This window comes from Ceratotherium simum, chromosome 15, assembly GCF_057802395.1.
Source record: "Ceratotherium simum simum isolate JZ-2026a chromosome 15, ASM5780239v1, whole genome shotgun sequence".
Classification (NCBI taxonomy): Eukaryota; Metazoa; Chordata; class Mammalia; order Perissodactyla; family Rhinocerotidae; genus Ceratotherium; species Ceratotherium simum.
In genome coordinates, this window is record NC_141914.1 from 49,180,623 (window position 1) to 49,207,938 (window position 27,316).

The 27,316-nt window shown below is 38.5% G+C and overlaps 1 protein-coding gene across 6 annotated transcripts in view; it reads right to left on the bottom strand.

Moving 5' to 3' along the window:
- FNDC3B (fibronectin type III domain containing 3B) overlaps nt 1-27,316 on the bottom strand; it is a 332,852-nt gene that overhangs the window by 158,359 nt on the left and 147,177 nt on the right. For all 6 annotated transcript variants that reach the window (XM_087440025.1, XM_087440022.1, XM_004424734.3 and 3 more), the window contains exon 4: nt 166-242. In XM_087440025.1, the coding sequence (XP_087296151.1) occupies nt 166-242 (77 nt within the window). The remainder of the gene's footprint in view (nt 1-165; nt 243-27,316) is intronic.

Below are 27,316 nucleotides of genomic sequence, written 5' to 3' on the forward strand. Positions count from 1 at the left end.
CAAATAGCAAGACTCAGAAAAGGGCCTGTGGCTCCACAAAAAGGATGACAACTCTAGCATTATCCTAACCAAATTCATCCTAGAATACGTTTCTGAAGCCTCAACGTATATCCTCTCGGAATAATGACAATGCCCATAGTGAGTGAAAAAGTCCAAATGGTTTACCTGTGAGATGTAACCTGGAGGCACATGGATGGGAGGAATGGACCCATTGGGTGACATCATGGGAACTTCAGCAGGTCCTAAAAGAGGCAGGAGTAACATATTAGCAGTTGAAGAAATACACATTATTCCAAATAATCACTGATTATTTTTAAAATATTATCAAAACTGAAAAGAATTAATCACTCTTGACTATTTTCTCTTCAATAATTGGTATACTGTGCCTTAAACCCGAAATCATGGATAAAAAGGAATTCTTCAGGTATATAAGTCAAGGGAAAACAAAAAAAGCTATGAGTATCTTTATAAATATTTAATAATTCCCAAAGCCTCAAGTTCCATAAACCAAGGCTGCTCAGTTAAGAGTAGTCTAACAAAGTGGAGCAAAAAGGTTCTTTTTTTTTTTTTGACTTTAAAAGAATGTATTATTAATAAATCCCTAAACAAATAAATTTTTAAATGAGCTGATCTCCTCTAGTTTAAAAAGCTCCTATAGGCTTTGGGTTTATAATTTTCATTTCAATTATTAAATTATTATTTTCAATAATTTACTATTACATGCCATTATTTTGAAATAGAAGAAACCTTTAAAATATTGAACTTGGTATGTCTCTCTTATAAGACAGGGAAAAAACAGATCATATTTAAAATCTAGGCACTATTAGGAATACTCATGCAAAATTTACTTAGATTATTTCCAAGTAAAGCATTCAATTAACAAAAGGTTAGTTTCAAAATATTAAGTTCACGAATGTTAATCACACGTCTAAGGCAAACAAGAATGGCAAGGCAACACTCAGTTACCTAAGACATAGATTGAGTTAATATTTAATTACAAAGAAACTGATCGTCATAACATCAAGATCAACTTCTGACACCCTTCCAAAGATCCTATGATTAAATGGTTTCCCTACAAGTGCAAGAACCTCCTCTCACTATTCTTCTGTTTGGTAGCTGGCTCCCCTATGTAGCAACCCACCTCCCAAATGTCAATCCCAAGCTGTGTTTCTGGTCTGAGATGCGACTTCCTGGCTCCAAGTGCCTTGTGTTGTTTATTTGCTTTCTCCTAATGTGTATGGTGCTGCCGGCAATGAAAATTGCTCAGCTGTATCAAAAACCAAGAAAAATACAACACTTTTCTTGGCAAAAGAAGACAGACCCTGCCACCCAGTGCTGCATTTACATGTAAGCATAATGCACCTTTCCACAGTACAAAGCAGTGTTGAACTACTTCACAGGAGAGGACCAGTGGAGGGTGTGGAGGGACAAGAACACTGGGGTGCGCATGACAGGTCTGCAAGTATGGGAAAAAAACATAGGAGCAGGGCAGAAAACATGCTAATATATACATGTAACATCCCATATGACTAGAGCTCACTGCAACTTCATCAACAATAATATACCAAATCACAAAACTATTTGATAATCTCTAAACACGTACAAAACCACAGTAGTCTCTCACATGCTAACACAGTGATAATCATCTAAAACAGAACATGACAATGGCATAAGAATGGGTAACTGCAAGACCCCATTCTATTTCTGATTTAAACTAATACATCCACCAATCACTGAAGGCACTTTCCAATCCATCTTCCAAATCCATCTTTCTCATCAGCTTCAGCATTTTTGCCAAAGCCATCAAGACATTTAAGTACTCACTAAATATTTTTATTTGAATTAAATCCCTAAAGAAAGAAAAAAATCATAGACAACTATTTCAGCCTTAGCCTGAGCACTATGTGAAAGCCAACGGTCAACATCCTTGGCTCTATAAGCAGGTGTTAAGAGCATGGCCTCTGCCTGGTTTCATTCCCCAGCTCACTATTCACACTGGCTGGGTGACTCTGGACAATGCACTTAGCCTTTCTGAGCCTCAATTCTCGACAGTTATAAATGAGAATAACAATTCCTACTTCACAGAGTTGGGTTTTAGGCTTAAATTCAATAATACATACAAAAGCACTTAGAGCAGTACATCGCACAATAATCACTCATCAAAATGTTAGCAATCTTCAATTTTTAAAAAAAGTCATTTATTGCTTTTTGTTTGTTATAATTACATTGTAAGTACTGATTTCTTTAATAGTATATGTCCCTGTACCACATAAAATCAACAAGTATACACTTTGTACAACATTGACTTAAGAGGCAAACCTTCCTCATCAGATAAATATCAAATATTTCACCTACCAAATATTTCACAGTGCTGAGTGTGAATAGAAATGCTACTACCTCAATAAAGTATTGCTTTCTAATCACAAAAATGTATACCAGGCAGTCTCTTAACCCCAGGCATGACCCCTAAAACTATTAGTCATTTGTATAAAATGCTTTAAAGGACGTAGGACAAGTGATTCACAGCCAGAAGATGTTTTCTTCCTGCCCTTGATTTCAGAAGTAGCCAAATGACTTTAACACGCTTGTTCCCCCTTCCTCTTGTCAGTGTCATCAAAACTCTTTCAAAGGGCATTGTGAAATGCACAGTAACGGCTTCCGAAACTCAACTGTGCCTTGAAACCCCAAGGTTCCTCTCCTTTCTGAATAAACCACTGCACCCACAGGCATTCAGGAGTTCAAAAGCTGGTTAAAAAAAAAAAAAAAAAAAAATCCCACTCATAATGGTGGTATGAGAAAAGTTATTGTCTCTCTAAACACTTATCTCCCAATCAGGGAGGTTGCCTGCCTCTGCTCCACTGTCTGCATTCGAGAACCTACTGATATTATTCTAACTCTTCCCTAATTAAAACACAACCTATCTTCCTCAACTTCCAGAACTACTAGGTTCTTTTTGATTCTTTTAAATCGGTACCCTCAAGACACACAAGACTGAAAGGATATAGCCCTTAGAATATAGTGAAAAATGGTTCTCTTCTTGTTCAAACCACCAACACTGGCTATATGGAAAAAAAAAAAAAAAGCCACACAATCTTCTCAAACAAACCAACTTCCTCTCTGACTATACTGGGAAATCACTGAACTATTAAACTTTTTGAAAAAAATTTTTATGTCTCTTAAGGTGTCTAGAACCTCCTTTAATTAAATACTCTTGTTACATTACAGGTAGGTCTACACAGATATACGGACATAAAGATTAAATAACTTAAAAACAAAAGTAAACAAATGTATACTTCCAAAATACTGTCAGTGAGTTTTTTTTTGAGAAACTAATTAAGAACTCTGCTAGAGACCACACGAACTCTTTCACAGACAGATGAAAAATGTCACATGCACAATTTCTAGAACTGGAAGTAGAATGTTCACTAACAGCCAAGTAACCCCATGAAAAAATGCCTTGGGAATGTGATCAATTTCAGGTTTTAGGCTGTGATTTCAACAGTCAAGAATTTCTTTTTTTCATTGAACAGATGTGAGACACAAACAAGAACTGTGATTGGTTTATAATCATTAAAAATTAGAACTGCAATATGCAAGTACATAGTCTAAAAACCTGCCAGCATTTGTTAACAAATTTATTTTTCATTTAGTTCTTATAGCAAACCTTGAACTAGAAAGGTTGGCAAGCAGCTTAATTATTCAATCAACAGTAATTCACGCAACGATCCTATGAATTTATTCCCACATCAAAGAGACTGAAGGAAAGCCCAGCAATATAGTATTTTTAGGACCACACATGCTCATAGAGAGCTTCTGAGCCCCCGCCAAGGCTGTGTGCCCATTCTGCTTCACTCTGTGCTTCTTCCCTGCTACCAGGGATCCCCCGGAGCTCACATATTTTAGTTAACCCTTGCTCTGACGCTATCTTCAGAACATTCACCCATTCTGGGAGCAGAGTTAACTAGACTGACTCAAGGTAAATGTACAAATGAGGTTTAGATATCTGAAGATGGTTGAAAATGGGAATCCAGGCTATAAAGTATCATTTAAACCAACCTTAGAAAAAGATCAGCCATAAATAATTGATTATACCACAATTCTGGACATGTTTAAATGGTATTTTTATAAGCTAAGTATTCACCAACAGGTAAACAAGTAGTGAATATATGGAATTTTATTATTGTACTTGTCTATAAACTGGTACTTGTGTGTCCAAATGGCTATTTTCAACAATAGTCCTTAGTAGCAATACATCACATTCTTATTATCTTAAACATTATCTCGTTCAAAAAGGATGTAAGGGGACCAAGATCACAACATAGCAAGATAAAAGAAAACTAATGAGAAAAATAAAGCAAAGGCAAAATAATGATGTGATAAAATCCAATAAACTCTATAAAAGTGACCCTCGAGTCTTTCTAAATAGCCAAAAGAGAGAAATTCTTGCTGGCAGGAATAGTCATAACGATAAGGCCACAGCTAGTAGGTAAGCAGGTAATTATGGCGAAGATAATTATCAGAACAAAAGTTCTAAATAAAAGCATACGTGCACTGTCTGCTATGGGTCTAAGATTTAATACAAAATGTGAGGTCTTCTTCGGGCCGGCCCTGTGGCTTAGCGGTTAAGTGCGTGCGCTCTGCTGCTGGCGGCCCGGGTTCGGATCCCGGGCACGCACCGACGCACCACTTCTCCAGCCATGCTGAGGCCGCGTCCCACATACAGCAACTAGAAGGATGTGCAGCTATGACATACAACTATCTACTGGGGCTTTGGGGAAAAAAATAGATAAATAAAAATTATTAAAAAAAAAAATGTGAGTCCTTCTGATGAATCTTGTGAATGTCTAATAATGAATCTCCAATTATTCATGGTGACTCAAGACACGGAGACAAGCTAAGAGATTATGTAGGCACTTTAGGGAAAACTGACATTCTTTTCTTAATTATTCAACACTGATTAATCCCAAAAGAGAACTAAAAGAAATGTAAAGATAATGAAGCACAGGTCCTAACCTCAAAGAAGCTTAACCTTTAGTGGAAAGGTTCTTAAACGTTAGTGTGCGTCAGAATCACCCATAGCATTTCTTAAAATCCAGATTGCTAAGCTCCACTTCCCACAGTTTCAGAATCAGAAGGTTTGGGGTGGGTCCCAAGAGTCAGCAGGTCTAACAAGTTCTCAGGTGGTACAGCTGCAGCTGTCCAGGAGTAACCTGGACACTTTGATAACCTCTGACTTCGTGGGTTAAAAGACAATAAGCATCCACAGCTAACATCATACGCAATGGTTAAAGACTGAAAGCTTTCCCTCTAACGTTAGGAACAAGACAAGGATACCCACTTTCACCACCGCTATTCAACACTGTACTGGAAGCTGTAGCCAGAACAATTAGGCTAACAAAAAAAAAGACACCCAAATTAGCAAGGAAGAAGTAAAACTATATCTATTTGCAGATGACATAATCCTATGCATAGAAAATCCCGAAGATTCCACAAAAAACCCTACTAGAGCTAATAAATGAATTCAGCAAATTTGTAGGGTACAATAGCAACACATAAGACAATTGTGTTTCCATAAACCAGCAATGACCAATCTGAAAAGGAAAATACGAAAACAATTCCATTTACAACAGCATCCAAAAGAATAAAATACCTAGGAATAAACTTAACCAAGGGGGTGAAAGACTTGTACACAAACTACAAAACATTGCTAAAAGAAATTAAAGAGGACCTAAATAAATGGAACTAAAGAACACCTAAATAAAGACATGGAATGGAAGACTTAATATTGTTAAGATGGCAATACTATTCATGCTATCTACAAAGTCATTGTAATCTCTATCAAAATTCCAATGGCCTTTCTGGCAGACATGGAAAAGCCAATCCTCAAATTCATACAGAATTGCAAGAGGCCCCAAACAAGAAGAATAAACTTAGATCCCTACCCGACATCATATACAAAAATAAACTCGAAATGGATCATAGACCTAAATATAAGAGTTAAAATCATAAAACTCTTAAAAGAAAACACAGGTATATTTTCATGATGTTGTATTTGGCAATAGATTCTTAAATATAACAACAAAAGCACAAGCAACAACAACAAAAAAATAAACTGGACTTCATAAAAGTCTTTCACAAAAAACCAAAGACTTTTGTGCATCAAGGACATTATTAACAGAGTGAACAGACAACCTATAGAATGGAAAAAAAATATCAACAAACCATAAATCTGATACGGGACCTACATCCCGAATATATAAAGAATTCTCACAACTCGACAAAAAGACAAACAACCCAACTTAAAAATGGGCAAATGGCTTGAATAGACATTTCACCAAAGAAGATATACAAAGAGCCAAGAAGCACAGGAGAAGATGCTCAACATCATTAGTCAGTAGGGAAATGCAAATCAAAACCACAATGAGGTATCACTTCACACCCACTATGATGGCTATTCTCAGAAAAACGGAAAATAAGTGTTGGTAAGGATGTGGAGAGATTGGAACCCTGTGCAATTGCTAGTAGGAATGTAAAATGGTACAGCTGCTGTGGAAAACAGTTTGGTGCTTCCTCAAAAAGCTAAACATAAAATTAGCATATAACCTAGCAATTCCACTCCTAGGTATATACCCAGAAGAATCGAAAACTGGGACTCAAGCAAATACACGCACACATACGTTCACAGCAGCACTATTCACAACAGCCAAGAGGTGGAGACAGCCAAAATGTCCATTAGGGGATGAAGGGATAAATAAAATGTGATATAATACAAACAATGGAATATTACTCAGCCTTAAATACAAATAAAGTACTGATTTATGCTACAACATGGATGAACCTTGCAAACATTATGCTAAGTAAAAGAAGCCAGACACAAAAGGTCACATAGTGTGTGATTCCCTTTACATGAAATAACCAGAATAAAAAAAGTCAAAAAGTCAAAAAAGACAGAACTCAGACCTGTGGTTTCCAAGGGCTAAGGAGTGGGAGGGATTTGGGTAGCAACTGCCTAAGGGGTGCAGGGTTTCCTTTTGGAAGGATGAAAATGTTTCAGAACTAGATAGAAATAGTGATTGCACAACACTGTGAATGTACTAAATGCCAGCGAATTAAAATAGTTAATTTAGTTATGTGCATTTCACCTCAATAAAATTATTAAAAAAAGAAAAAAAGATGAGCAATAACTAAAGAAATGTAAGACAGTAAAACTGGAGTTACTAATAATCTACCAAAAAGCAACAGAGTCTAAATCTCCTAGAGCACATCCTCATTCCTTCCACATTCATATCTGGGAGGATGCTATTTCTAGACACTGTGCTATGCGAAGACCAGTAAGACCCATTCTCTATCCTCGAAGGACTGACAGTCTCATTATGAGGATACAAACATATAAACAAACAAACATAAGGAAGCACTTCAGGCACTGTCTAAATTTAGCAAGATTTTAAAAGATTATCGTCCTGTGGACACGTAGTAATTACAGAAATGAGTAATTAAAAGGCCCTTAGGATTTAGCAGAGGTCTCACTGTTTTACAAATAAAGAAACTGAGGCACAGAAGCAAACTGAGCAGCAGGCAGGTGATGGAACAACAGGGTCTAGAATTCAGTTCTTCTAGTTTTTAGCCCAACGTAGTTTCTAATTTTACTTTCCTTCAGGAGTAAGATTTGTTGCTCCTTAAAAGGCTGCTGCAAAGTCACTTTCTCTCGAGGGGTAATTTTCACACAGAGCCAGGTATAGATGGCACATTTCTCCGGCTCAGATATACTGGTCTCTCCAACCTGTAACTACAACTTCTTCCCGAATGCATCCTGCCAGAGAGGAAAAGGCTGCGAAGAGCAGAATCTGAGCACTGCAAAGAACAAAAGCCTGGGCGCTAGGGAGGCCTGGGTGTGCATGCGCGCTCTACCACTTACTAGCACCACCTTGGGCAAGTTACCTAAAATCTCTCTGACCAATCAGCACTTTTCAACCTACAAAAAAGGGATGACCAGAGCTACTGTCAAGGGTTGTTCTGAGGACTGGAAAATGTAATGCATATAAAGTACCTAGCACAGTGCCTTGTCAAATAATGGTATTTAAAAACAACTTTAACACTGTGCCATAAGAAGAAAAATACTATATGAACCAAGAGGTTAATAGAGAGTAATCATTTACCACAGAGACAAATGAAGAATTACATAGTTTCTCAAATGAGCAAGTTAGTTGTTTTGTTCTTCACGTTTTCTCTTCTGAAAACATGTCCCCATCTTGTAGCTTGGAAATAATATCCTTCTTTTAAAAATGTAATGCATTTAAGACACACGAATTACAATTAAGAAACAGGGACCTAATAAGAAAAAGGATGGCTGCTTTCCCATAGTTATCTACTTCCCCATCCCTAATCCTAGCCCTCTACCTCTCCCAAAATTACCTGTTATCTTTCCCTAATTTCTAGGAATCCTTAGACAGTTGGGTGTGCCTAACATTCTAAATGTCCTGCGACAGCTCTATCTAAATCAAAGGATCAGCCCTTGTTTTCTGAAAGTCAATCCTCTACATGTCTCTGACATCAGCTCTATTACAGGAATTTCTAGTCTGGCTCAGCCATTGTCCTTAAAAGTAGCAAGTGATCATAACAACAAATTGTCCAATGACTAAACGTTTCTGCTGAAATCTTCCTGAAGCAAACCACTACCAAGAACCAAAACTGAGTCACTGACAGACTTCATCAATAATGGGTCACCACCATCTTATCACTTAACCATTTCAACACACAAGGAGGCGCTGCATCAGTTAAGAAATCTGTTTTGCCAATTTGAAGCGCAAGTCTTTTCTTTCCAAATATTCCTCTTTGAACTTGTTTTGCTCCTTAGCTGTTACAAGGGCACCAGGAGTCGGGAGACAACGGTTTAATTCTCACATAAGGCTAAACGTCATGAATCCCAATTTTCCTCAGTTTCAATAAAACTGAGATCTCTACCCAAACTACTTCATCGTTGTTCTAAGGTTTAAATGTTAATGAAATCTATATAATTACTGTGTGATTATGGAGTACTCATATAAGTTCATATTTTATTGAATTCAATTCAATAAATATTTATTGTGCAAGATGCTGTAAAGAATTAAAAGCCACACAGAGGATTTTACAACAGATCTGTTACTAACAAACTACTACATAAATACACAGCAATTGTTTCGTGAGAGGCCAAGAGCTCTGGAGCTGGACAATAAAAATTATCCATGGGGTGGGGACGAGGAGCATATTTAAAACTCTCAGCGACTGGTAATGAATGGTAAAGGAAGCTGGCGAATCCATTCACAACAGGCATGATGGCCTAACACAGTTTTAAAAAGAACTTGATTTAAATTCAGGACTACAGGAATACGAGCTGTAAGACTGTCAAAGATATTGGGTACTACGAGACAGGCCGGTAATACAGACTTCAACTCCTGATTCCAGAACTCTTGGTTGTTGCTTTGTTCAGTTCCACAAACCTTTGCTGAACTCAATCTAGTTGCCAGACCCTGTGCAAGATGCCAAGGACACAATGACATTGACAAGAAGAAGCATTTCTGTTCTTAATTATGGAGCGAATGGCATGCAGAATGAGTAATGCACAGGTGCAGAGAGGAGCATGGGGGAGGGGGCAAGCCAGCTTTGTGTCCTGCTTTTGGCCTGAGGTTTCTGCAACAGACACTGTGTATCTCAGCAAGGAGCCAGGCATATAGTCCAGACACCTCAAGCAGCAGGAGCATTTGGTGAAAGTCTAGTCCAGCAACAGAAATGATTTAAGAATTAGACAGAAGGCCTATGAGAAGTGGTTCAAGAAGTTGATCTTTGGGAAAAAACAAAACAAAATACAAACAGTGGGTTCATACATCTAGCCTGACACTGAAGCTGGATCTCCCAAGGTCACAGGGCCCTGCTCTCCACGGTAACCTTTATCACTCTATCCAAATTTGGAACAAACATGCCCAGTCTGCAGATGAAAAACACTCAGCATCACCCTGCCAGTTACACTTATCTACATGAATACTAAGATTCAGTCTGTGTTTTGCTTTTTAATGTCAAGTTTTAATAGCAGATAATCCATGGATTTGCTTACTTATACTTAAACCAGGACCTTTATAAGCTTCAAAGCTCTGAGGCATGATACAAATACAACTCAATAATACTCAGAGAGCGTTTCTGATATTATACGCAGAAAAGGCGCTGCAAATATTAGAAGCTAAATTAAAATAAGGGCATTAGGCACTTCGTTTCAAAGCCTTTAAAAGCCACTATTTCCCAGCATGTTTTCTCTTCTGCCCATCAAGGCATCAGAGAGCCCCTCACACTTTCTCCTACAGAGCAATCAGGACCAGGAACTACAGGTATTCCAGCTAATAACAAATTCAAGAGGGAGTCACCAGGAAAACTGAGTCAGAATAGGTGAGCATAATTCCAGTGGAACTCTCCAGATAGTCTTGTTGAATGTAAAAATGTATTAGAGCAGAGTATTTAAAATTTCATTTTAAATGTCCTGAGATAAAACAGAAACTGGTGTTTTTAAAGAAATATACTGAAGTCTATTAATTTTGTAGGGAAAGACTCAGAAAGAAAGATTGTTTATTAAAAGCCAGGAGAGCAACTAAGTGACATGCCAGCAGGAATGGGGCAGAACTTAATTCACTGCGGCCCTGAGTACTTTAAAGGGGTTGCCTTCATTCTCTCATCAGCTTTCTCTGCTCTCAGGAAGGGTTATGAAAGGGAACACGGATGAACAATACCTTGTCCACTCTTCCTCCCCATACCCCCCACACTCGCACCCCATTTGGCTGGCCACAAGGCCCGCTTCTCCCAGGAGGGACATAACAGTGAGCAAAGGGCAGGACAGCAAATAGAATTTTCATAACAACTTTGTGAGGACCTCAGGGGCAAATGTGCACATCCTACGTTATTTGTGCTCCATTTTACAATTCCAAGGTCACGCTCTAGAGGGGCAGGTTTGAAAATAGTACTGAAATTATTACCCAGAAAACAATATGTGATTGCAGTCCTCACAAGGTCTGTTTTACATTATTCATCTGTTACAAATGAAAGAACATTAAAAACATCACCCATCTGAAAGCTGACTTACAAATAAGGATAATGTATAGCTTTACCAACATATCATTACTCAGTATATGGAGGGGAGAGTTCAATTATCCATTGCTGTAATGAGGTTTACAAAGCCAACCACAGAGGATCCCTTTCAACCTCTCCGGGTTGGCTCTTCAGCTTGCCCCTATGGGGGTGCTCGCCATAAAAGAAAGCCTGGGACAACATTCTAAAGGCATTTTATTGACAACATCCCAAGACGGTTTACTAGCTTAGTTCTTTTAACTCAGGTACCTCAAATCCAAAGACAAGAGAGAAATGTCTGGGATTCATGAAATAGAACTACTAAAGAAAACCAATAGTTATTATGGAAATGGATAAAACACAAATCACAGTTTATCGACCCGAAGCCATTTTCTCTCACAATCTCCCAATGTCAGGTTGGAAGCTGTCTCTCAACCGAAGACCGGCAATCTTCTGAAATTAACTTAATTTTACAAAAGCGTTTTGATTACTAATAAAAATTCTCTAAATTGTCCAGTGGCTGAGACTTAATAACGGGCTTTGAGATGACTACTTCAATTTATAGTTTTAATGTCTGCCTTACCCAAACCACACAGAGGCGGCCAGGGAAGTAAATGAGAATTCCTATAGACCCGCCATGTTTACACAGCCTGTTGCTTTTACTCTTTTGTTTGTACTCGAAAAACAAAGGGCAGGCTAAGGACTGACAGTAAACAACAACTACAAATAGGTGAGACCCCCGCCCCCCCATTTGCATTTGAAGTCTGATCAAAGGCGGTCAGTAAACACCTCCAAGTAACTTCGGGAAGGCTGGGTCACGCTGGCAGGCTATTTTCTCAACCATAAAAATGACCTGACACAGTTATTGTTCAAGGGACAGTGGACTGCTTTATGGCGTAGATGCTTTCTAATCCTGGCAACTGGTTCCACAGAAACAACTTTACTAAACAGGCTACAATGTCACTTTCAAACATCAGCCCTCCATTGACTAAGAGGGCCTGAGACAAATGAAAATGGAGGGTCCTCCCTTGGGGAATAGGTTACCAGAAAGATCTCTTAGCTGGTTCACTGCTGTTTTTCCTGAGCTGAAAAAAACCTCAAGCTTTTCCAGAGAATGGATAAATTTTAAAGTTACCTCATCTAGACAACTACCAATCTTCAGTTTGCTCATCAGGAATGGCCATATTAGGATAGGTAAGAAGCGGAGAGGGCAAAATTATCAACGTGTTCAATAAAAACAACAACAGTACATCACAACGAGACTTTCACATATAGTCCTATCAATGGTTAAACAAGAGCATAACCACGAACAGATACGCATGATACACAAACATGATCAACTCATAAACCCCCTCAAGGCAAAATGTTCAGATTACACCCCCCTCCCTTTCCAGACATCCCTCCTCCGACTAAACTGTAAGCACAAGAAGACGTGAACCTGTATCTTTTTCATCTCCTTATCTCCATCACTGCCTTTGAGAAACCATTGTGTCTGGTGACTTCTCTTCCTCCTGATTTCAGCTATAAAACCATCTCCATGTGCATATGTGCACGTCCTGAGTTCCAAGGAGACAAGCCTTCAGCCTCATACCTACCAAGTTAGAAGAGTAAAACAGTATCAAAATATTTGATTCAAAATTTCCTGGCCACAGATATAAGGTCAGGTCTGTTAGGTAATCTGTTGCTAGAACAAAGTGAAGAGTGGAATTTAATAAGGAGAAAGAATGGTTTGGGGCAGAAAGTTAAGCTTCTCTTTGAAAAGAGGGGAGGAACTGGACAGATACCTAACACGGAAGGAGGAGGAAGAAAAAAAGGCAGGAAGAGGAAATAATCTGGTGGATTGGGGGGCAAACTACAAACGAGGCAGAAAAACCACACCTGAAAATACATGGATCCAATTAATCTTGGCTGAATTGTTTTCCAATTCAATGTGATGCATTAAAAGGTCTGTGACGACCACTACCCATGATATTCAAAATGGCAACTCATAAAAAGGATCACAGGAATCTAAAGGCTGGTCACTGGTCCATTTCAGCTTTCAAATGGTATTTTTGAAAGCTCTTCTCTTCACCCCACCCCAACAAAACCAACAGGAGCTCAGTGGAGATATGAGATCCAATCTGCGGGGCCTTGGGCAAGTCACTCAACTGTCCCCACTAACTGCCTCAAATGCAAAGCAAAAGAAAAGAAACCTGATGACTTCTGTGCTTCCTTCTACAGCGACATGCTGCGTGCCGTTGGTGTCACTTAGGTCTGTGCTTGCCGATTCTACCAAACAGCTGTTAACAATCCCCAAAATCCTTCCAGCTGTGAGCCTCAAATGTGAGTTACATTAGAATCTCTGAGGCCTTTCAAAAATGTAGATTTGCAGGCCTCTGGAATCTGTTTCTTTTTCACAGGCTGGAACCTTTCTCTTCCTCACCTCCCCAACCACAAACCCCACTGACGTTGATATCGGTGTTCTATGGACCAGTCAGAGGAATAACAACCTAGAAAGGACACAAAAAAAATAAGCAAAAGGGAGAAAAAAATAAGCATATTCAAGATTCTTGAAGCACATCTCATTTGTACTGACTTGTAAGTCAAATTAGCTGAGTCTTAATTTCAGCACAATGTTTAAAGTGAAGAGGGGAAAAAAGACAATTTTATCCTATTAATGGGTATTTAATTGAATATATTTCAACTAACAAAGATGACTATAATTTGGCTAAAAATAGCCCTCCAGCTTTAGTCATAATAAAGCAACTGTTATTATAGTTCCATGGCAACAACAAAATGATCATAGGATTTTAAATAATATAGAATAATAAGCACTCTATTAAGAAGCAGTCTATGCAATTATCGCATTTATATGATTACTGGCCACCAGTGACAGTTTAATATGAAACACTATGCATCTAAGAAGATGTAAACAGGTAGAGCAGTTGATAAAATCTTCATAAACGTTTCTAGCTGACAGACAAGAGTCAGAATTCCCTTGGGGGTGGGAAAGGATCTGTCATCCAGTGCAATTCCCCATTTAAGGCTTGAACTGCTGAACAAAATCTCTAGCAAGTGGCCAGAATACTTCAAGCTATGTAGAGTTCACTTTCTCGAAATGCAGCAAACTCCATTTTTTAGCAATCTTAATTGATAAAGCGTCTTCCATTCTAATAAGCAGAAATCTGAATTCTGTTTCTAAGAGCCAGACAGACTATATGCAACCTCAATCCCATAAAACAATCCTTCAGATACTGGAGGAGTTAAATTTCATCAGGCCTCCTCTTCTACAGACAAAAACACTTGGAATTTCTTTACCCTCTCCTTCTATGACATGGCTTCCAACCACATCCTCCTGGGCCATTCTAACAATCTACCTTGTCTATGGCTCTTTTTTAAATTAGGTTCTACAGACGTTATATTTCATCACTCTATAAGCACAAGAATCATCATTGCCCTGATCTACTCACGGTCAAGTTCAGGCAGACACAAGACCACCAGCCTCTACCCCATACTATGGCCAGATGACCAATGCGGATGAATCACTGAGTCTTCCATGCCTCTAATGACCCATGGGCCTTTGCAGTTGGGAACTCAACTCATTGCAGTTAGGCAGAGCCTGAACAACAGGGTTCTGCCAAATTTAAACCTAAAGGAGATCATGATTTCACTGTTTTTTCATTCTGAATTGTACCAGGTTATTGAGATCACTGATATTCGAATCACCACTAGTCACTATTTAAATATTTATATTTTCACATTTATATGCTATGAGTAACTTTGTTATACGAAATCATTTAGATATTATAGTTATATGTTTTTAGTTTATGTTTTATGTGTGTGTGTACTGTCATATGAAATCATAACATAAAGTTCACTTCATATGAAATAGTCTCATTATCTGTAACTATAACCCAAAGGTTTTTGTAACAGAATAGTCAGGCATTAAATGGCAAGTCTGATTTACTCAAGATATTTTATAGTTTTTCAATCCCAACTTTTGCAAAAGTGTCAGGGGCAAAATTTCAACCCTCGAGGAATGTGTAAAAATAATGCCTTAATGATTTTACATATGGGTAACACATCTAAAAAGCAAATAACTTCTCAACTGACAGTTCTCTCACTTGAGCCAGGAAAAAGAATGTTTTCTGCCCTAAAACCTTATTCTTCTCAACATTCACACCCATTTGGGTATTCATAAGCAAATACTTTCCATTTTTGCATCTGGCTAGAAAGTTTTTTGTAAAGTATTACAAAAATGCAAAATCTTAAGAAAAATTAATACTAGGTCTTCTTAAACCCTAAAACAATCTAATAGTGATTCATTTTACCGAAACATGACAATAACTTTGATGGCCTTTCTTCTACCACTCCCTACCCAGCTCTCCTCCCCAAGAAAAAGAATGAATATAAACAGCTTATAAATCTAGCAAGAAGGTTTGTAACTACCTTCCTACCTTAGTGAAATTTCATGAATTTTCTTGAAAGTGCCAATATAATTTGTGAAATATTCTGAAAAGGTTTTACTCAGAGATGCTTGCTTCTATTTATTTTATTACTTTAAAAAACAAAATTTTCCTTTTGTGAGAACATGCTTCTTCATTTTTACCCCACTCTGCAGGTTTTTCATGAGGAATGTTTGCAGTATACTCATATCGCTATGGGCTTATGCAACTTACAGAACTCTCAACTTATGAGGTTCCTAGAGGGATTACCCATTCAAAAAAAAAAAAATTAAATTCATCTACGTTTATTAGTGGTTCAAAGGCTGGAATTCCTACTGCAGCCCAACAGAGTACAAAGAAGAAGAAAAAAAATGATGCATCTTTTTATGTGTACTATAGGGGCATATTTTTATAAATATCATATTTCACCAAGTCTAAGACACCATCAATAAGATGCAAGATAATTTTATATGCTACTAAAAAAGAAAATAATGCTGCCTAATTGCATTCAACTGACATTCAATCAATTGTAAAATGCATGCCAATTTAAAAGATATTTAAATGGGAGTGGAAATGTGCTTTTAAGATTCATGGAATATAGTACAGTTTGAGAAGAAACTGAAAGAAATCAGAAAGATCGTAATCCCAACCAGTAAGACCTGTCCAATGGTCCAGTGGGTATGTAAAATCTTTGCGGACACAATCACAAAATTCCCATTAACAACCTGATATGGATCTATCATAAGATCCAGGTTTAAGTCTAATGTCCCAGAACTACCAAAATTCATTTCCTGCATAAAACTTCCAAGATATAATTACAGAGTAGCTAATCTAAATAAATGCAACCTACCCCATTCTCCTTTAACTTCAAATTCAGAACCACTGTACTTCAGTTGGATTCAGTATTCCTATAACCAACCCATTTGTTTTCTTCAGTTAAATATAAAGTCATTTTTAGATTTTTTCAAAATCCAAAATTTACAAAAAGACGGGTCACTGTCACCTTGAAGAGACTGGCAGTCTCACTACACACTAAATCTAAAACTGAAGACAATCTGTGAGATCAGCCATGAATCTAGGTTTCTTCATATCCTGAAAACATACAACCACTGGTTCAGAACTCTTAGGACCACTGTTTAGCAAAGTGAAAAAATTTACTTTAAGAAAAGCTTGTTATCTCTGGACAGACTGAGTGTAAACAGTGCTAGGAAAGTTCGGTCATCCCATGGACTTGGCAATACATCTGATTTGCATTAAAATGCCATGTCTTACAAATATATGTGTTTTCTAAAACTCAGCCTCAACATAATGAAAAATATTGCTTTATCCCAAGTTTTGAAGAGTTCTACATTGCCCTGAGTCTCATTAATTCTTGGAATGTAATAAGCAATAAACAATTAAAACTTTCTGCTAAAAACAACAAATTATACTCTGTCTTCTCCATTAGCTTCCTAGCTACCCACCTCCCACCCTCTGGAAGAGGGCTATATCGCGAGGGGCTTAAAATAAATACATGTATTCTTATTCCTGTTTTGAAAAAGCCATTTCTGACAGTAGACAGTATATCAACCTAATCTATGATGGCTGTAACTGTATGGTAATTAAAGTTCTAACTGCTATTGTTCTCCAGCAGTTGGGAGAAATGCCAGATTCATTTGATTTGTGCTTCATCACTCCCTCTGTTTTTCTTGCTCCCAGGTGCTCACATCACAATAGTCTTACTAATGTTAGCCATAGGCAAGGAAGAAATAAAGGTTCAGATTTTAACCGCGGCTGTGCAGTCCTAACCTGGGTTGTACAGGATACGATTTACCAGAAGTTAAAAAATAAATCTTCTCTCTAAAGATTCAGAAAAAAGAATCACTGTTAATGCTCAAGTTTTAGTTATCTTTTAATGTCCTAATTTTACAAAATTCACTATTCACAAAACGATGAATACATCTGGAAAAGTCTAGTCTACCAAAACTTACCAAACAAACAGAACCGTCAGAAGCACATGTAACAAAAGAAAAAGTGGTCAAATCTGATCCCCAGGGGACTTTTGTCACTTTTTCTCCTGTAAATTCTGTTATTTATTTGATATTCATTGTCTCTTAAAGATTTACTTAATAATTGGGGAGCAAGTGCTAATAATGTTATAAGTTATTTCTACTTCTACTTTTGAGCGGATATCAAGCAAAGGTAACACCAAACAAGTTTTCCAATTTCTCCAGGTTTTCACACAAATTAACATCTTAGCCGCAATTTACAGACTAACCCTAAACCAAGCAGAAAAGACTGCTGCAAATCCCGGCTGGCAGCTGGAAGAATATTAAGGTGGTGATGGCAGGTGTCATTCAGAGAGCTGAGGCTGGGAATCCTCTGGGTGTGAAGACACCAATCCTCTAATGAGCCCTTTGATGGGGAGTTTGGGAGCCCCTCAAAAACGGGTTCGGAACAGGCAAAAACAGACCCGAGACACAGAAAATAAACAAAACGAACAAAGGCAAAGAAGACCAAAACAAAGATTCCTATAAAAATTAGGAGAGGCAGAAAGCTGAGCTATTCTCTTCTGTCATAATTTCTCTCCCAAAAGAAGGAACTTGAACAAACCTTTCGTTTTAGAGCAAACTCAATACTGAAACTTCTGGATAGGTTTCACGGACTCCACACATTCGCAGAAATTTTAAATTCAGCTACGATGTTTACAAACTACATAAAATATCACAACATAGTGTGATCTACTTTTATTTTTTTTTATAACTGATTTTCTGAAATATCTCTAGAATATACTTCTAAACAAACTTTCTTTTTGATGGGCTCCTAGAAATAAATGATAAAACTTGCCTTATGTTACTCATGCAAAAACTATTTTGACTCCTATTTTAGGAGCTATATGACCTCCTCTTCATTTCGTGCACCATTTCAGATGACCAGTAACTACTAACCATAGCATTAATGAGCTGCAATAAATATAACCTCTAAAAAAAAATCATCAGGGCCGGCCCCGTGGCTTAGCGGTTGGGGTGCGTGCGCTCCGCTGCTGGCGGCCTGGGTTCGATCCCGGGCGCGCACCGACGCACCGCTTCTCTGGCCATGCTGAGGCCACGCCCCACATACAGCAACTAGAAGGATGTGCAGCTATGACATGCAACTGTCTGCTGGGGCTTTGCGGGAGAAAGTAAATAAATAAAATTAAAAAAAAAAATCATCATATTACCTTACAGTAGTAAAAAATAGTCTAAAAACATTGCTTCCAAGCCTTATACTCCCTCTTACTCTCTCATCACATCATAAAGAAATAAATGGTTGAATAATATATATCTACTTTTCATGCAAAATTTACATATCTACTATTCATATACAGGACACAAGTATATACAAATATCCCGGTTCTATACTAAGATACTTCATAATGATTCATTGGTTTCAAGTTTAAAATCGAAATGCCAATTATGCACTGACAAAATGTATTACCCTACCCACTAGACCACGATGTAATTCAATCAACTTATAATAATAACTACTGAGGAATAAATTAAATATGGAACTCCTGTCTGGTTAAAAACAGATATAAGAGAGGGGCAAATTCCGTTACCTATAGAACACACTATCTTTCTGAAGTGATCACAGCTTCCTAGTACTTGGGATTTTGAGTAACTTGAAACACTTCTCCAAAATACACTGCACGAGATAAAGGAAAGATATATTGAAAACTCTGCAAGGAGAAAGCAGGTTTCTTTACTGGCCAACCATAGCGAAGTAGTTGTGGCACAGATACTGGGACCATACTCTTCTAGATTCAATTCCAAGCTCCACCATCTACTAGCTATGTGCTCCTAGGCATATTACTAAACCTCGCTCTGTGCCTCAGTTTCCTCATCTATGACATGAAGAAAGTAGCAGTACCAATCTCACAAGACTGTCTGAGGAAGAACTGAGTTAGTAGACGTAAGCATTTAGAAGAATGCCCGGCACATGCTTAGCTCACCGATGGGTTAGCTGAGAGCATTACTATTACACCACAGCTGCAGCTGCCACTTCCTCTCCTCCCTCAACTGTCCCTACAAGTTCCTGTTATATTCCGGTTTTAACCAGTAACGTTAAAGACCTGGATTTTTCTATGAGTATAGGTAGTCACAAATAATATCCAGACAACAAGAGAATGATACCAATATCCTGACAACAAAAATGGTTCACACCATAGCTTGGGATGGGGTGGTGATTCTGGTTTTAGGCTTTTTATCAGGTTAAGCCAAAGAGTGATTTACTCTACCTAGGTAGATCAACACTGATTTCTCATTGACTAAAGGAAAGCAACATAGTTTATTGCTGCGTGGGAATCTGCTTTTCCATTCATAAAAGCATCTGTCCTTCCCATCGACTACAAGAAACTTCTTCATTTCCCCCACAATGCCAAGCAAAGTTTGCCTAGTTGTTAACAGGTACTTGATAAATAACTCAGGCCAAAACAGTGTGTCCTGTGCATGCCAGGTGCTCATTTAGTTGCACTGCCCGTCAATGTTGTTGGTTCCCCCACCCCTACTCAACCATGGTTGTCTAAATCTTAAAACAGAAAACAACAGGCAACTGCAAGGAATGCCTAACCTTGTCCTATGAGCTGTGTCCTCAATTCACGCAGCGAATACTAGATCTTGCCAAAAAGTAGACTTTAGTATACAAAATGACTAAAGTGACTAAAATGACACCACCCACAACAAACCCATGTTATTTTAACCCTTTAATATAGAATAAGTTTGGAACTCTAAGATAAAAAGAGAGTTTATAAAGTAATTAAAACTTCTTTATATCAATTAACCTTCTTTTTTTAAAGGAATTATTCAAGTGGAATAAAACTCTATTACCCATTTAGTAACATATTATGAATGCATTACATGCTTTGGGAGGTGTGTGCACGTACAAGTGAACAGAAATGAACCATGAGTTGGACACTCAAGTGCCGAAAGTTTTATTTTGCTCAGGAGAAATCAGGAACATTCTCACAATTCTTTCTATTTACCTAGGCAGCCTGGTTTATTTACAAAAACTTGGCCACAAGTGGCCAGAATAAAGGCATTTCAGTGAGGCTGTCTTTTACTTTCTACCTTTTTCTCTACCCCTTTCTCATTTTCCTTGAGAACCGTCTCTGGTGCATGCTTGGTTTCTAAAGGTCTGATGAGACTAAGGATGCTACAGTGAATGCTGAAGTCTGAAAGAAATATTTCTCTCTCCCTCTCTTTGAGTCAGAAAATTCTGAACACAAGAGGATCCATTCAAGGCATGATAGAGTGCCTCACAGAGGCAGCAATATGTTCACAGTTGGCAAACAGAGATCTGTTTGGACAGTGAGCACAGCCATCCACTCAGCAAACATCAGCTTTCCTATTAGTTCACAGCAGAAAGAACCAGACGCTGGCGGCCCTTCTTTCAGACTCCAACACCACTTTGGGACAAGCCTTCCAAACAAAATGCCTTTGTCCAACAGTCACAATTCAGTGGGTCCCAATGGCTTTCCTAGAAGCTATGTCTGTCTATTCACAATTGCATTCGGGCCCAAAAATCACTTGTAAAGGTCTGGAGGAAAAAAGTAACAGGAAAAACCCCAATTTCCATTTATAATACTAGACAAGGAGTGACTGAATGGCTTTATACCAATCAGCAAGAGCAGCAGGAAAGGTATGAAGTGCATGATCAATCTAATGGGCTGTCGCTCTCCTGAAGGTACTTCCGGTAGCAGGGATGCTGTTACCACTGCGATCTGGAAGAACACCAAATGTAACCTTCCAAAGGAAGTCAGAGAAAAAACGGAGCAAATCAAACAGCAAATTTCCTGTGGAGTATCTATGGATGTGATCTCCCTTCCCTCAAGGTTTCAAAATACTATGCTTAGGCAGTTTAAGACCCGTCAATTCTGAAAGAAAGCAAAACTGGTTAGGATGTCTGGCTCTACCCAAACTGTCACCAAATCCTACATGTCATGAGTAAAAAAACCACAAAGATAGAAGACAAACTCACTGCTTGTCTTGCTTTCTCCCCATTTTGGGCTTGAACTTGCTAAATGACCACTTATTCCTATATACTTGATAAAAGAATTCTGCCAGAATGTCCTTTTGCTTAGTACAAATGTGGAATCAAATAAAAATGTGAGTATGACATTAAAATGTCACAAGGGAAGGTTGGAGGGAGAGAGGACAGTGTCCTCCAGGATACTGTACTGCCCACAGCTTATAACACTAACATGTTCTTATTACTAAGTATTCATATTACCTCACCTCCCCACCAATATCACTTCTGTACATGCCAGGACAGAAGGGTAAATCTCAGAACCCAGAGAACTCTCCACTTGCTGTATTTCTAAGAGCAGTCTTCTTAGGAAAACTGCTGCCAGCCCACGGCCTGTTTCTCTACAGCCTAGGAGCTAAAAATTGTTTTCACATTTTTAAAGGTTGTAAAAGAAATAAAGAAGAGTACGCATCAGAGACCACATGTCCGCAAAGCAAGATATTTACTACCTTGCTCTTTACAGAAAAAGTTTGCCAACCCTGCACCAAATCATTAAAAACTCCTGATTCTATTTAAGCTAAATCTTGAATGTGAAGCCAACTTATGAATGTGCTTTCAAATAAACTCTTCCAGGGATCAAGGACCAGAGACTCACGGGAAGATAAAAATGACAAAGCTGAGGACAGAAAGGCCCCACCAAGATTCTACTCATTCAACAACAAAGGGTTAATAAGACAATTGTAAGACTTCACAATAAAACAAACTCTATCCTTTGGAAAGGCACCTAATAAATTGTTCAACTTGGAAAATTCCTTAACTTACAAACTTAGAAACAATAACCACTTGTCCTTAGAAGAAGGTGTTAGCTTAATCAAGTGAGTCTAGGGATATGAAAGAAAGTACCTAACAAAGAGTGGGAGAGATCTTTACTTGTATCACATGGGACTCTCTGGTTTTCTGGTAGAATATGCCAAAGGAAATACTGACCAAATAAAAGACAAAGCAAGGCAGAAGGCTTTATAAAACTCGTTTTTCCTACGTGTACAAATTCAACCTCAGATAGCCATCTTTTTCAATGAATAAAGGAAAGAGACTTTTTATGAAGGGAATGCTTAGAGAGCCCACATTGCTAACCTACAAGAGGAAGAGTCATTAAAGAGAGGGAGGAAAAAAGGGGTAATTTGAAATTCTGGATGCTGTAACTTCAAGTTCCTACCTCAAGCTGGCTGACTTCACTTAGTCTGGGAATCCAGAAATCGCCAGCTCACTTGCAGTTCAGTTGTCTTTTAAAGAGGGTTAAGATCAAGCCTCAAGTTTTCATCCACTCAAGGGTTTATTAGTGAAGCCTGCCAATTTTTTTGGAAACTGATTACACAGATATTTTTCTAAGTACAACCTGTATCCAAGTTACCGCATCATGCAAAAACTCACGAAGCAGGGTTGCCAGGTAAGAGACACACTCAGGACACACACAGTTAAATCTGAATTTCAGATACACAATAATTTTTCATGCGAGTATGTTCCAAATACTCCATGAGACATGCTTACACTAAACAATTATTTGTTGTATATCTGAAATTCAACTTTGGGCATCCCATATTTTGATTTGCTATGTCTGGCAACCCTACCATGAAGACATGAAGGAGACTCTGATATCTGTTAAACAGCTACAATTCTGTAACACTCCATAGGCTGGAGGAGGAGAAGCTGATAAGATGACACACTCTGAATACGTCAGCAATTTGCACAAAGAATGCTATAGAAAAGTGGTTGAAGACCAGCAGGAGATTCCCATGGCCTTACTCAGACAACCACAGGGAAATAAAATGCCCACGACAGGAAAATCCTCTAGATGTGTAGACCTGCCTTACAGTACTGCTACCACTTCTCACGAGGGCACCCTCACAAGAAAACCAGTGGCAGAAGAGCACTGCTGGGGAGCTAACTAAAAGGCCCACCCCCACCCCCTGATACACACATTTCCCACATCCCTAGTATGTCCAGGTAGCAGTGTTACACTATTTTTTAAAGGGAAAATGAAAAGGGAAGAAACCTCACAGACACTAAAGTGCTGGAGAGCAGCCAGAATCCGGGTGGAAAAACTCCACCCTGGGCTTTTCCCGCTGGGGCTGTGGCTTTCTTGAGAGGGGCACTCGGCCAGAACCCAGCCCTGTGATAGGGTTTCCGATAGAAGCGCTAACAGAACTTCACTGTAGGAGCCCTCAGAGAGGCTGGCTGGAACAGGGAGCTTTGAAAACATGGTTGGCCCAAATACCCACTCAGGGATAAGATCATAAGCATAAAAATTCTGAAGTATTATTCAAATCAATCCACTAAGAAGTTCATTTTAGCTAACAAGTGCTGTTTAAACTCTTTCCACCCACATATGCATATGGCAGCAATTACGATGGCAACAACTGCCACAACGACAGTCCTTTTATTAAAAATTAAATAAAAGCCAAGGTGGGGCCAGCCCCGTGGTGTAGCAGTTAAGTGCACGGGCTCCGCTGCTGGCGGCCTGGGTTCGGATCCCGGGCGAGCACCGATGCACCGCTTGTCAGGCCATGCTGTGGCGGCATCCCATATAAAGTGGAGGAAGATGGGCATGGATGTTAGCCCAGGGCCAGTCTTCCTCAGCAAACAAAGAGGAGGAGTGGCATGGATGTTAGCTCAGGGCCGATCTTCCTCACACACACACAAAAAAATAAAATAAAATACATGCCAAGGTACTTAGGTGGACTTTTGAAAAAAATAATCACTCCTTCAAATGTTCCTCTCCCAAACTACAAGATCATTTTTACTCAGTTTTCAGGTACAGTTTTATGCTTCAAACTAAGCCAATGAACTAAGGGCACATCCACCACTGCATTCATTTGTTTAAACTCCAACTCAAAGGACAAACATAATTACATAACTTTTTCCTTGATAAGATTAGTACAACAACATTGTCAAAAAATAAAATATTCCGGGCCAGCCCCGATGGCCCAGTGGTTAAGTTCAGTGTGCTCCGCTTCAGCGGCCCAGGTTCAGTTCCGGGCGTGGACCTACACCACTCGTCTATCACTGGCCATGCTGTGACAGCAGCTAACATACAAAGTAGAGGAAGACTGGCAATAGATATTAGCTCAGGGTGAATTTTCCTCAGCAAAACATAAATAAATGAAATAAAATATTCCTAATAGATCCCACTCCTTCTCTTGGCATGTTAAAGACATGAAAATAGCTGTTCGCTTACTTCTTTCTCTTCCTGTTCCCTACTCCCACGTAGGCAACCCAGCATTAGGGGGTCAGCCTGACATGGGGAGTGATAGCTGGAGTGGGGTGAGGAGGATGTCCAGGTGTGGAGGCAGCCCAGCATGGAATGTCCACATAAAAGGGTGGCCTAGCATGGGGATCTGGAGACCACTCAGGCTGAAGAAGATATCACTCATGGTGGCAGTCTGGCATTGGGCAAGGAGGGTGTCCATGTAGAGAGGCAGCATGGCATGCAGTATCAAAGCCCAGGGAGTGAGGCAAGGGAAGCGCTGTGAGGTTGGTTACATACACAGGGAGCCAGATTTCTCACTATCATAGAAGGGAGTCTTACAAACACGGTAAGGAAAATTAGAACAAACCCTTGTGTTGGTCTGAACTGCAAGTACCAGTGTAAACGCACATATTTCAATATATATACTAAGACCTAGAAATAAATATAAAACGCGTATGTGTGTTTTTATGCATATGTATGTCTATATAAGTACATAAGTATGTGTGTGTATATATATATACAATCAAACATTTTCCAGCTTTGTCCACTGAGAGTACCAGAGAGGTGCAACCCCAATAGTAACAGACACACATACTACACACATTTTGGCTTCTAAATACCATTCTCTACTACAAGAAACCAAGATTTCCTAGGGAAATTGTCAATTCAGAACTAGGGCAGGAAAATTTCAAGATAAGCCGGGAACATCTTTTTGTACCAAAAAGGAATTACTTAAAGAATGATGGGGATATGCTAAAATAACATGTAAAATGGCTGGAAGATATTTTCTTTGAGTATCAAAATAAATGTTAGTAGTGGGTTATTATAACGCACTGAATTAAGACAAAACCATGAGTCCCTATTAGTATGAATAAATAAATGAATAAACTGACATTTTGATACTGATTTATTTACATCACTTCCAAGCATCTCCCTATAAAATACTTATTAATTACAAAGGAAAAATAAGAAAATCTACAATGGAGAAGACTGGTAGACACCACCTTAATCAACTGATCAAAGTGATCATCAGTAATGGGACACATCAAAATAATGTCCACCTGATAGGACATAATAAGAACATAACATCACTTTGGTAATGTTCCTGCTAAAGATGGATAACCTGAATCTAATCATAATATATCAACAAACCCAAATAGAAGGACATTCTACAAAATAACTGGCCTGTAATCTTCAAAATTATCAAGATCATAGGATTCTAAGAAAGACTGTATAACTGTGCCAGTTCTCAAAGAGATTAAACAGACACACTTGTTTAACTAAAGGCCACATGTAATTCTCAATAGAATCCTTCTGCTATAAAGGATTTTATGGGGACCACTAGGGAAATCTCAATGGGATCTGAGGATTAGAGGATTAGATGGTAGTAAAAAAATATATATGAATATATATATGTATAAGTATATGTATATATACATAAATAATTATATATATAAACGTGTGTGTGTATATATATATAAATTTCATAATCTTGATGGTTGTATTGTGGTTATGCAGGAGAATGTCTTTGTCTGCAAGGAAATACAACTAAAGTATTCAGGGTTGATGGACATTAGCAGACCAATTTACTCTCCAGTGGTTCTTTGTACTATTCAAATTATATTTGTACTATTCAAACAAAGTTCTTTGTACTATTCAAATTACTTCCCAAAAGTAAGTTGGTTTTAGCCAACAAGTTTTGTACTGTATGTGCAACAATTCTGTAAATTTGAGGTTGTTGCAAAATTTTAAAGAATTATTTTTTAAAAAGAGGAAAGCATGTATTTATCCCAAACATATAAAGAATGTCCACATACCTAGTGCCTCTGAGAGCACTTGCTGCTTTCTTAGGACAGGGAAAAGAGGAAAGTGAGATGCTATTGTTCCTGTGGGCCCATTCTGATTTTCAGCCTTTGAGGCTGTCCTCAAACTCTAGGCCCCCTTCTTCTGTTCAGAATGGAACCTCTCATCATGCACGCCCAGAGTTCAGACCACAGAGCTAGGCGTGACACGAGACAATCAACCAAATCCTACCTCCACCCGCCATTTTACAGATGAGAAGCCCAGAGAGACGAAGAGTTAGGGCCAACACCTAGAACACCCAAAACCAAACTCAAGGAAAAAAGAAAAAGGACAAATGGAAATAAACTATAAAAAGTATAACATAAAGTAAAAATGTTAAAATCTGCAAACTCTTCCCATCAATTAAAAGCTTTCATGTGGGAGGCCTTGTCAAATGCTAACTACCTAAATCTTTAAGATCTGAAGAAAACAACTCACAGCCCCCTAAAAATGTCCTCTCTAATATTAATTAACATTGTACATTTACAAAGGCTCACAACAGTTGCCAGAAATCATGCTAAGCATTTCACATAATCTCATTTAATCCTCACAACTCTCTGAGGTAGAAACTGTTATCATCCCTCTTTTACTGTTGAGGAAATCGAGGATTAGAGTCATTACATAACTCATTTAAGGTCAGAAAGTTTAAGGCAGAGCACCCAAAATTGAACCCAGACAGTCTGCGTTCAAAAGCCTGGGCTCTTCACTGCTTATACCCACACTCCTGTTTGCCTAA